Genomic DNA, 12,063 nt, shown 5'->3' with positions numbered 1-12,063 from the left:
TTTAAATTTATTTTTATATTGCAGAATTACATGTCAACAGGGGTTTAAATCCATACCATTCCCACCACCAGAGTTCTGATTCTTCGGTCTCCCCACTGCAAGCCACCACAGACCCCTAAGGCTGTAGACATGCGCCAACCATCATCTCTACAAATATCTGTCCACATTTAGACATAGTTGCCCCTTTTTTTTCTGATTCAGTCCTCTCTTCCCCTCCAAGCCACTCATGACAACATAACTACTTCCATATGTCCCTCTCCTTTTCCTTCTCTCTCTCTGGGTGCTGATGGAGCTGGAGTTCAGGTCCCTCTTATCTTCCTCCTATCACTTCTCCGCTGAGGGTATGGACTAAAATTGTTTTTTTGGGAGCCAACCTCCTAATTTAATGTTTTTTCCCCTTTTGTTACCCTTGTTTATTGTTGATGTTGTTATTGTTGTTGTTGGATAGGACAGAGAGAAATTGAGAGAGGAGAATACAGAGGGGGAGACCTGCTTCACCGCCTGTGAAGTTACTCCCCTGCAGGTGGGGAGCCGGGGACTTGAACTGGGATCCTTACACCAGTCCTTGAGCTTCACACCATGTGCGTTTAACCCGCTGTGCTACTGCCTGGCCCTCTTTTTTTTTTTTTACATATTCATTTATTAATGAGAGGTAGCCAGAGAACCTCCCTGGCATATGTGATATCAGAGATGAGATTAGGAGACTCATGCTTGCAAATTGGACATTCTGCCCACTGCACCTTCTTGTGGGTTGCTCCTCAACTTAACTGTTTTAGTCATTTCCTGGGCCTAGAGAGAAAGGGAGGGAAAGACATCACTGTGCCAGAGCTCCCCTCAGTGCAGTGAGGGCTGGGATCAAGCTTCTCTTGTGCCCTGGAAAAGCAGATGCTCTATCCAGGGGAGCTATTTTGCCAGCTCTCAGTTCTACTTTTTCTTTTTTTGGCCACCAGGGTTATTGCTGGGCCTCAGTGCCTGTACAATGTACCCATGCTCCTAGTGGCCATTTTTTCCTTTTTATTTCATAGCACAGAAAGAAATTAAGAGTGGAGGGGGGGTTGGGTAGTGGTGCATTGGTTTAAACGCACATAGTATGAAGCACAAGGATCCTGACTCAAACCCCTGCCTCCCCACCTGCAGGGGTGTCACTTCACAAGTAGTGAGTCAAGTCTGCAGGTATCTGTCTTTCTCTCTCCCTCTCTATCCTCCCCATCTTCTCTCCGTTTCCCTCTGTCCTGTCCAATAAAATGGAAAAAGTGGCTACCAGAAGCAGTGGATTCATAGTGCATGCACTGAGACTTAATGATAACACTGAAGACAAAAATAGAGAGAGAGAGAGAGACATAATGACACCTGCAGCCTTGCTTCACTACTCATGAAGCTTCCCTCCTGCTGGTGGGGAGCAGGAGCTCAGAACTGGGTGCATGGTGATGTGTGTGCTTAGCCAGGTGCACCACCGCACAGACCCTAAGTTGTACTTTTTTTTAATGTTTTTTTTTTTCTTTCTATTTCTTTCTTTCTTTCTTTTTTTTTTTTGCCTCCAGGGTTATTGCTGGGACTCGGTGCCTACACCATGAATCCACTACTCCTGGAGGCTATTTTTTCCCTTTTGTTGCCCTTGTTTTATGGTTGTTGTGGTTATTTTTATTATTGTTATTGATGTCATTGTTGTTGGATAGGACAGAGAGAAATGGAGAGAGAAGGGGAAGATAGAGAGGGGGAGAGAAAGACACCTGCAGACCTGCTTCACCTCTTGTGAAGCGACTCCCCTGCAGGTGGGGAGCCAGCGGCTTGAACCAGGATCCTTATGCTGGTCCTTGCGCTTTTCACCACCTGCGCTTAACCCACTACACTACCACCCGACTCCCCAGTTGTGCTTTTCAAAGGGGGTGTAGCATCAGATGAGAAATTGAGAGGGTTTTGCTCACTGTTTTCTGTGCCTCATTATTTTTCAGGTTTCGATCCTTACCGAGGACATGCATCCGTTCCCAATGGGAGTTACAGCCAGCTACAGTTCCAGACCCGGGAGTTCACCGGAGCACCTTACTCCCCCAGGGTAAGGGCTGCCCACATTCCACCAGTCAGCTGGTGAGGTCAGCGGCTCCTCTGTGCTGGGCAATGCCTGGGTTTAGAGGGACAGTCAGCACCAGGGACACCTGATGAGGAGGCATTCCTGAGCCCAGAAGGTGAAACCTGTCTTTCCCTGGCTGAAACTAGTTGGCTCCCCACCTGTGAGAGACTCGGGGCTCAGAAATGAGGGACACGGCTTAGGGAACTGCGTAGAGCTCAGACTAGAATCTGAGTCCCTCCACTGTCTCCTCCTGGTCTGCTGGGCCCTGGCTCACGTGCTCACCCCCTGCTCCGCCCTGCCCTTCTCTCCTTTCAACTTCAGCCATACAGGGAGGCAGGGTTGCCATGGCCTTACTGCCCCTTTGGCCAGGTGTCCTTGGTGTGTCATATGTGCTCCTGCAGTGCTGGGGGCTTGAACCCAGATCTTTGTGCATGGTACAGCCTGCACTGCACTGGGTGAACTATCTCCTGGCTCAATAATAATGAATAATTCAATAATAACGAATAATTCAATAATAACGAATTATTATTCAATAATAATTCCACAATTAATTATTATTTAATTCAATAACAATGATGAATACTCATTAATAACGAATAATTCAATAATGATGAATAATAATGAATTAATGATAACAATGAATTAATAATAATGAATTATTATGAATGAATAATAATAATAATGAATTATTATTTCCAAGTGGAAATAATAATGAATTATTATATTTTTATTTTTCCCTATTTTTGTTGTCCTTCTCTTGTTGTTGTTGTTATTATTGTTGTTGTTATTGCTGTCATTGTTGTTGGATAGGACAGAGAGAAATGGAGAGAGGAGGGGAAGACAGAAAGAGGGAGAGAAAGATAGACACCTGCAGACCTGCTTCACCACTTGTGAAGCGACTGACTCTCCTGCAGGTGGGGAGCCGGGGGCTCGAACCAGGATCCTAATGTTGGTCCATGTGCTTTGCGGCATGTGCACTTAACCCACTGTGCCACTGCCCGGCTCCCAGGAATTATTTTTAACATCTTCATTATTTACTTATTTATTTATTTTTGGATAGAGGCAGAGGATTCAGAGGGAATGGAGAGATAGAGAAGAGAGAGGCAGAGAGGAAACCTGCAGCCCTGCTTTACCACTCATGAAGCTCTGCCCCTGGAGGTGGAGACCAGGGGCTTAAACCCAGGTCCTTGCACACTGTCATGTGTGTGCTTAACCAGGTACACCACCACCTGGCCCCCATAATAACAACAATAATAATAATGATAATGATAATTCCTCCTCCTCTTCTATTTTCCCTCCAGGGTTACTACTAAGGCATCTTTGCACAATTTCACCCACTTCTAATGAATTTTTTTTTCTTTTTTTAGAGAGGATGAAAGAGGGAGAGAGACAGGAGCGGGGAGAGGACTTCCCTGCTTTTGGGTGGTGCTCTGTTTGTACCCCAGGATGCCATCCTGGGGCCTTGTACATGGGAGTGTGTTTTCTCTCCTGGGGGCATCCATTTTCTTGTGTCTTCCTCCTCTCCATTTTTTAAATGATTTTTTATTTGCTTCCCCCCCTTTTGTTGCCCTTGTTTTATTGTTATAGTTATTATTATTGTTGTTATTGATGTCATTGTTGTTGGACAGGACAGAGAGAAATGGAGAGAGGAGGGGAAGACAGAGAGAAAGACTGACACCTGTAGATCTGCTTCACCTCTTGTGAAGCGACCTCCCTGCAGGTAGGGAGCCAGGGGCTTGAACTGGGATCCTTATGCTGGTCCTTGTGCTTTGTGCCACATGTGCTTAACACCTCAGCGCTACCATCTGACCCCTAGTTTTTTATTTTTTAATTTTTAAAAATTTATTGGATGGAGACAGAAATTGAGAGGAGAGAGGGGGATAGAGAGGAAGATAGAGGGGCCGAGTGGTGGCGCACCTGGTTGAGCATACACATTACAATGTGCAAGGACCTGGGTTCAAGTCCCTGGTCCCCACCTGCAGGGGGAAAGCTTTCCAAGTGGTGAAGCAGTGTTGCAGGTGTCTCTCTATCTCTCTCCCTTCCCTCTTGATTTCTGGCTGTCTCTATCAAATAAAGATAATTTTTTTTTTTAAAAAAAAGGACGATAGATACCTGCAGCCCTGCTTCACCACTCATGAAGCTCTGCCCCTGCAGGTGGGTACCAGGGTCTTGAACCCAGGTCCTTGTGCACTGTCATGTGTGTGTTTAACCTGGTACCCCACTGCCTGCCCCCCCCCCCCATCACCAGGTCTTCAGTGCTCTGGGCTGCCCTTTTTCAGATAGAGATAGAGGCAGGGAGAGAGGGCACAAAGAAACTGCAGCATCCAGGGGGCTGGGTGGTAGCACAGCAGGTTAAGCGCACATGGTGTGAAGCACAAAGACCGGCATAAGGATTGCAGTTCGAGCCCCCAACTCCCCACCTGCAGGGGAGTCGCTTCACAGGTGGTGAAGCAGGTCTGCAGATGTCTATCTTTCTCACCCCCTCTCTGTCTTCCTCTCCTCTCTCCATTTCTCTCTGTCCTATCCAACAACAGCAATAACAACAACAAGGTCAACAAAAGGGAAAAATGGTCTCCAAGAGCAGTGAATTGGCACTGAGTGTAGGCACCGAGCCCCAACAATAACCCTGGAGGAAAAATGCAGCATCAAATCTTCCTTCTCTGTGGCATAGCCTGGGTTTGAACCTAGATTGTGCACATGGCAAGGCAGCACATTATCCAAATGAGCTTTTATTTTTTTATTTTTTTGCCTCCAGGGTTATCACTGGGGCTTACTGCTGGCACTGCTAATCTACTGCTCCAGGAGGCCTTTCCCCCTTTTTTATTGGATAGGAACAGAAAGAAATTGAGAAGGGACAGGGAAATAGAGAGGGACAGAGGAAGATAGATACCTGCAGACCTGCTTCACCGCTTGTAAAGCGACTCCCCCCCCCCCTGCAGGTGGGGAGCTAGAGCATGAACCTGGTTACTTGTGAGGTTCCTTCCACTTTATACTATGTGCAGTTAACCAGACCCCTTATTGATTTTTGAATGTGGCACTAAGGAATGCACTTAAGGGTCTGAAGTCTAAGTGATACCACTGAGCAGCCTTCCCAGTCCACATTTTCCTTGTTCTTTTTGAGAGAGGAGAAACAGGCAGAAAGGAGACAGCAAAGAGACACCCTAGCTCTGGTCTCCCACCTATGGAGCTTCCCCTGGTGTGGCAGCCCAGGAAGCCACCTGCTGGGGTTCAAGCCTGGGACCTCACAGCAAAGCGTGCACGCGATCTCCCAGCCCCTCACCGGATTCCAGGCAATAATGCATGGAGATACAGTAGATTTCTTGTCAGTTCTCCTGTCAACCTGAAGCCAACTGCTGACATGGTTTATAGCTGCCTTCACCATTGAAGCAGAGAGCGAGGTTGAAAGGCTCCAAATCCAGATGGGTGCCTGGGGGTAGGTAGGGAGAGGGAGCCCTGTTTCTGGACATCCAAGTTACCCTGCACAGCACTCTGGGAAAGCTGTTTTTGCAGGAGTCAATGTCTCTAATGGGTGAGGGTTGGGAACAGAAGGGGTATTGTCCTTGCCCATCCCCGTGCTTCCTGGATTCTTCTTGGCTCTTGCAAATGTTCGAGGCTCTTTAGTTGTAGGAGGGTGGAGAGCAGCTTGTTCTCAGAGGACTTGAGGGATTCACCAGCCAGTCACCTCAGTCAGAATCAGTTACTGCCATGTATTTTCAGGGGGTTGCGATGGCCTCAAGGTAAATGTCACGTATTCATTGTAGGATAATTTTCAGCCATGCTACAAGCGAGGAGGGGTACCTGGTGGTCCTCGGACGAGTTCCAGAGGTAAGGATGGGTGGCTGCTCCCACACGGCATGCCTCGGGGTCTCTGCATCCTCCTCCACCTTCTCCCCAGAGCAAGCTGCTCTCGTGAAGTGTTAAGCTCGTGTAGAGCCCAGGAGAATGGAGTGCTGGGAGAGTCTGTGTTTAAGCATGTGTCTTGCTCTGCAGGGCACCCAGCCTAAATCGGCCTCAGAGCTTGCTCATGATGCCATGGCAGCTTCCTGTGACATTTCAGCACAGGGGCTATGTAGTAACAGGCACCCGCCACATTTTCTTTTTACCCATTTATTGGATAGAGATGGAAATTGAGAGGGAAAGAGGAGAGTGGTCCGGGAGATGGTACAGTAGATAAAGCATTGGACTCTCAAGCATGAGGTCCTGAGTTCAATCCCTGGCAGCACATGTACCACAGTAATTGCCGGGCTAGCGTGGGGGTGCCTCTTCCCAGGCGAGTACTCTCTGGGTTGGAGAGAACACAACTGGAGCCAGCCTGGGCTGCTACTCACTCAGCAACGTGAGGGAGATGACTCATGAACAGAGCTTGTGGCAGCAAAGCAATTTGATTCTTTAGTGATCAGGGAGCCCAGGTCAGACCCAGGAGTGGCAAGCTGGAAACAGAAATGGCTTGATATGGTTTGAAAAGGGGCGGAGAAAGGCAAAAGGGACTGGGAAAAGTAGGAACTTCCTTAGTAACTGTTGCAAGGGTTTTAATTGGTAGGATTAGTAGTACCCTGCAGGCAGGGAGGGTCTGGAGGGTAGAAAGAATATAGATCAAAGGAATGGAATGGGTGGGGATCTTTCAGGCAAAACAATGATTATGTAGATAATAAGGGAGCAGGACATAGTATCAGGAATGCAGGGTGCTTTGTGAGGCAGGGAGTCTGATAAGACGGGGCAAACCTTTGGGGTTACTCCTGTCCTTCCTTGCTCTACCTCTTGGTAGAGAGATAGACTGACAGGATAGATACACTCCTCAGGTCAAGCCCTGCCACGCTCTACCACATCCTCACAATTTCCCGACAAGTAATGGCTGGTTCTTTCTCTCTCTCTCTCTCTCTCTCTCTCTCTCCTCCTGTCTTTCTCATTAAAAAAATAAAACCTTTAAAAGAAATGGAGAGGGAGAGGGATAGAGGAGATAGACACAGAAAACTGCTGGACCGCTTTGCTGCTCACGAAACTTTCCCCTGCAGGTGGGGGCTGGGGGCTTGAACCCGGGTCCTTGTGCGTGGTGACTGCTGGGTCCCACAGGCACATCTGGAGCCTGCTCTGTCACTGCTTGGACAACAGGTGCAAGCACCAATTGAGACACAAGGACTCAGGACAAAAGCGCGATAACTCTATGATCCTTTCTTTTCCCCTTGCTACCAGGCTTGTTGGGGCTCAGAGCTAGCACTGTGAATCCACTGCTCCTGGTGGCCATCTTTTCCTCCCTTCTTCTCTTCCTTCTTTTCTTTCATCCTCTCTCTCTCCCTCCTTCTTTCCTTCCTTTCTCTCTCTTTTCTATTAGGTAGGATGGAGAGAAATTTAGAGAGGAAGGGCTAAATAGAGAGGGAAAGAGACAGAGAGACACCTGTAGACCTGCTTCACGCTCATAAAGCTCCCCCCAGCACACACAGGTGGGGTGGGGAGCAGGGGCTGGAACCCGGGTCCTTGAGCTTGGTACCACACCCATTCAATCCAGTGTCCCACCACCCGGCTCTGGCTGGTAATTGCAGAAGTTGGTTCTTTAAGGGACTGGAATATAGCTCACCTGGTGAGAAGCACCTTTTACTGTGTGAGGACCTGAGTTCGAGTACCCAGACACCATGTGAAAGCATCTGCGTAGGGAGGGTCTTTATGAATGGTGGAACAGCCCCCTGCCTCCTTGAGAACTGATTCTTGCTCCTGCAGCCGCCGTGGCCACAGGATGGAGTGACTCCTCCCAGGTGAGCAGCCCGGAGAGAGACGCTGAGGCCTTCACCAGCGGGGACTCGGGCCACGGGGACTCTCGCAGCCTGACCCCCGTGGACACGGCAGGCACCCTCCTGCCCCTGCATGTCTACTCCCTGCCCCCCCAGATGCGTGTGGCCTTCTCAGCTGCCAGGACCTCCAACCTGACGCCCGGGACCCTGGACCAGCCCATCGTCTTTGATCTCCTGATCAACAATCTGGGGGAGACGTTCGACCTGCAGCTGGGCCGCTTCGCCTGCCCTGTCAATGGCACCTACGTGTTCATCTTCCACATGCTGAAGCTAGCTGTGAACGTGCCGCTCTATGTCAACCTCATGAGGAATGAGGAGGTGCTGGTGTCGGCCTATGCCAATGACGGGGCCCCAGACCACGAGACGGCCAGCAACCACGCTGTGCTGCAGCTGTGCCGGGGGGACCAGATCTGGCTGCGCCTGCACCGTGGTGCCATCTATGGCAGCAGCTGGAAGTACTCCACCTTCTCCGGCTACCTGCTCTACCAGGACTGACAGTGGGATGGATGGCGGGGCAGGGGCAGTCCTTGCAGATTCCCACCCCCTGGGCTCTCGGGCGGTGCTTTCCTTCCTCGGGGCCAGAGCCACTCCTTGGTGTCTCCTGTTTTCCTCCTCAAGCTGAAAAACGTATGAATGCAAGTCAGCACTAACTAACCGGGCCCTTGATGGGTTGTGACTTGAGATGTAGCTTGGCTAGTGTGGCCGGGGGTGCACACTGGCACCCTTAACCCTTCCCTGTATACATGTCCAGCTGACTAACCCCACTGCCTTGACTTCAGGTGAGTCCCAATGCCTTGTTGTGCCTCAATAAAACAGTTAGACACACGCCCCCAGCGCTCCTGTGATTCTGCACACAGCTTCGCGGTCACATTCCCCCCCACTCATGCTCACCATGGGACAGGTGCTGGGGGGGGGGGGCGCGTCTGTGTCACCCTGCTCTTGGTGGTTCTAATAAGCCCTGCATGCAGCACACCCTGGGTGACTGTTCCCGGATCTCACACCTGTCAGTCCTCAGGAGCTCCAGAGTGAACATGGTCGGCCAGCCCCAGGTGCTCCCTGAGCAGCTGAGCAGTGTATGTGTGTGGGGGGTGTATGTGGTGTGTGCAGTCACACACAGCTGAGTCCTCAGCTCCTGCTGCCGAGTGACCAGATGAGATTCAGAAGGGTCATGCAGGCTGGAGATTTGATGCTTATCCTGGTTCTCCTCTCCTCTGCTCCCCTCCCCTCCCCTTTCCTTATCTTTATTTGATAGAGATAGTCAGAAATTGAAGGGAAGGGGGGGAAGGAGGGAGACAGAGAGACACTTGCATCACTGCTTCACTACTCGCAAAGCTTTCCTCCTGCAGGTGAGGACTGGGGGCTTGAAACTGGGTACATTGTAGTGTGCACTCAATCAGGTGCGCCACCACCTGCCCCCTCTTTTCTTTAATTCCCTTCCCTCTCTCTTCCTCTTTTTCTCGTTTTTTTGAACCTCATCTCCTTATCCCATTTATTTGTTATAGTATTCAGCTTACTTTTGCCAGCAGGCTTTACAATGGTCTATGTTTAAATGAATCCACTGTCATATGATGACTTTGCAATATAAATTTAATTCATTGTTATCTTGTTTTTTTTGTGATTATAGTGGATTACAAGGTTGTAGGATTATAGGGTCTAGTTCCACATCTAACTACTTTCTATTTATTTATTTTAAAATATTTATTCCCTTTTGTTGCCCTTGTTTTATTGTTGTAGTTATTATTATTGTTGTTGTTGTTGCTGTCATTGTTGGATAGGAGAGAGAAACCGAGAAGGAGGGGAGACAGGGCGAGAGAAAGCTAGACACCTGCTTCACCACCTGTGAAGCAACGCCTCTGCAGGTGGGAAGCCGGGGGAGCTCAAACCAGGATCCTTACACCAGTCCTTGCGCTTCATGCCATGTGCGCTTAACCGCTGTGCTACCGCCCAGCCCCCTAATTATTTATTTATTCCCTTTTGTTGCCCTTGTTGTTTTATTGTTGTTATTGATGATGTTGTTGGATAGGACAGAGAGAAATGGAGAGAGGAAGGGGAGACAGAGAGGGGAGAGAAAGACAGACACCTGCAGACCTGCTTCACTGCCTGTGAAGCGACTCCCCTGCAGGTGGGGAGCCGGAGGCTTGAACCAGGATCCTCATGCTGGTCCTTGCGCTTTACACCACCTGCGCTTAACCCACTGTGCTATTGCCCGACTCCCTATTTATTTATTTATTCTGTATAGAAACATTATTTGAAAGGGGGGAGCTAGGGAGAGAGACACCTGCAGAACTGTTTCACTGCTTGTGAAGTTTCCCCCTGCAGGTGGGGAGTGGGGGCTTGAACCTGGGTCCTTGTGCACTGTAACCTGTGTGCTCAACCAGGTACACCACCTCTTCTAACTGCTTTCTTTCTTTCTCTCTCTCTTTTCCCTAGTTTCTTTCATGATTTGTCTTGTTCTTTCTCTTTTCTTAGTTTCTTAATTTATCTCGTATTCTCTTCTCTTCTTAGTTCATCCCTCCCTCCCTCCCTCCCTCCCTTCCTATCACTGCTCCAGCATAAGCCATGGCAAGGGCTTCACACTATCAGCCCTGCATTCCATGCTGAACCATTTTCCCCAATGCTCTCATGTTAATTTGAGTTGAGAAGATGTTTAGTCACCAAGGTGCTGGGTAGCAGTCGGGCAGTGCTTTGTGAGCCCTTGCTCTGTTACTTGGGAAGTCAGCTTAGCCACGTTATTGCCCCTCTAAGATTTTTTAAAATTATTTATTTATTCCCTTTTGTTGCCCTTGTTTTTTATTGTTGTAGTTATTATTGCTGTCATTGTTGTTGGATAGGACAGAGAGATGGAGAGAGGAGGGGAAACGGAGGGGGAACGAAAGACACCTGCAGATCTGCTTCACTGCTTCTGAAGTGACTCCCCTGCAGGTAGGGAGCCGGGGGCTGGAACCAGGATCCTTACGCCGGTCTTTGCTCCACCTGCACTAAACCAGCTGTATTTATTCTATTATTTTGTGTGCAGTGGCAGAGATTGAACCCTGGGTTGTCTGCCTGCATCATCCTGCTCCCCCGTCTCCTAAGCTCATGTATGTGTTCGTATATGTGCCTTTCTTTTTAGGGAGAGAGAGAGAGGGAGAGACACCACACTACCAGTCTACCATCTTGCTGCTTCCCCTAGTGCCATCTGTGGTGTTCCCATGTGGTGTCTGGGCTCACACCCAGGACCTCATGCATGAGAGGCATACACCCTCTACACTGAGCAGTCACCTGCATTCTGTTTTCCTTTTTTCTGTCTTCTTCTCCACCTCCCTCCTTCCTCCTCCTCCCTCTTCCTCCTTCTTCCCTCCTCCTCCCTCTTCTTCCTCTTCTTCCCCTCCTCCAGGGTTATCACTGGGGCTCAGTGCCAGCACTGTGAACCCATTTTTTCCATTTTATTGGATAGGACAGAGAGAAATTGAGAGAGGAGGGGGAGATAGAGAAGGAGAGAGACAGAGAGACACCTGCAGACCTGCTTCATCACTTGTGAAGTGACCCCCCTACCCCTTCAGGTGGGGGGTGGGGCTGGAACTGGGATCCTTGCATGGGTCCTTGCACTTCGTACTATGTGTGTTTAATTTCCTGTGCTGCCTAGAGATCCCCAACAGGGTATTTCCTTGTAAAGCAGTGTGCCTGAAGACACAGATCTGGAAGATATCAGTAAAAGCTCAAATATTGCCAGAGAAATTGTGCACATGCGGACGGCTTAGGAAACAAGAGGAGTGGGAACACAGAAACATGGAGGCTCCATTTTCTTTTGCTTTCTAATTTTCTTTCTTTCACTTTTGTTAATGTGCTTTCAGGGAATCATACCATGGCTTGACTTTTGCACAATGCCTCTAAGGGGACTCCCTGGTCCATTTTTTTCTTTAATTTTTAAAATTATTTATTTATTGGATAGACAGAACTCAAGGGGGGGGGAGAGAGAGAGACTGAGACCTGCAGCCCTGCTTCACTACTCGCAAAGCTTTCCCCCTGCAGGTGGGGGCCAGGGGCTCGAAGCTGGGTCCTTGTGTACTATAACGTGCACTCAACCAGGTGCACTACCACCCAGCCCTATTACTTATTTTTTGCATTAACCTTTTTTTTAAAAAAATACTATTTATCGGATAGAGACAGCCAGAAATTGAGAGGGAGAGAGACACCTGCAGTCCTGCTTCACCACCTGTGAAGCTTTCCCCC

The 12,063-nt window shown here is 49.1% G+C and overlaps 1 protein-coding gene across 17 annotated transcripts in view; it reads left to right on the top strand.

Annotated features, from left to right (window-relative positions):
• Positions 1–8,679, top strand: part of CAPRIN2 (caprin family member 2) — a 63,633-nt gene extending 54,954 nt beyond the window's left edge. For 10 of the 17 annotated variants that reach the window (XM_060194606.1, XM_060194610.1, XM_016194573.2 and 7 more), the window contains 3 exons: positions 1,953–2,053; positions 5,830–5,893; positions 7,781–8,679. In XM_060194606.1, coding sequence (XP_060050589.1) covers positions 1,953–2,053; positions 5,830–5,893; positions 7,781–8,346 — 731 coding nt within the window. In that variant the 3' untranslated portion in view covers positions 8,347–8,679. The remainder of the gene's footprint in view (positions 1–1,952; positions 2,054–5,829; positions 5,894–7,780) is intronic. The other 7 variants (XM_060194609.1, XM_060194605.1, XM_060194603.1 and 4 more) reach the window with 5 other exon arrangements.
• The last annotated feature ends 3,384 nt before the right edge of the window (positions 8,680–12,063 follow it).

This window comes from Erinaceus europaeus, chromosome 7, assembly GCF_950295315.1.
Source record: "Erinaceus europaeus chromosome 7, mEriEur2.1, whole genome shotgun sequence".
NCBI classification, from domain to species: domain Eukaryota; kingdom Metazoa; phylum Chordata; class Mammalia; order Eulipotyphla; family Erinaceidae; genus Erinaceus; species Erinaceus europaeus.
The sequence above is the reverse complement of the archived record's forward strand: the minus strand, read 5'-3'. Positions and strand labels throughout refer to the sequence as shown.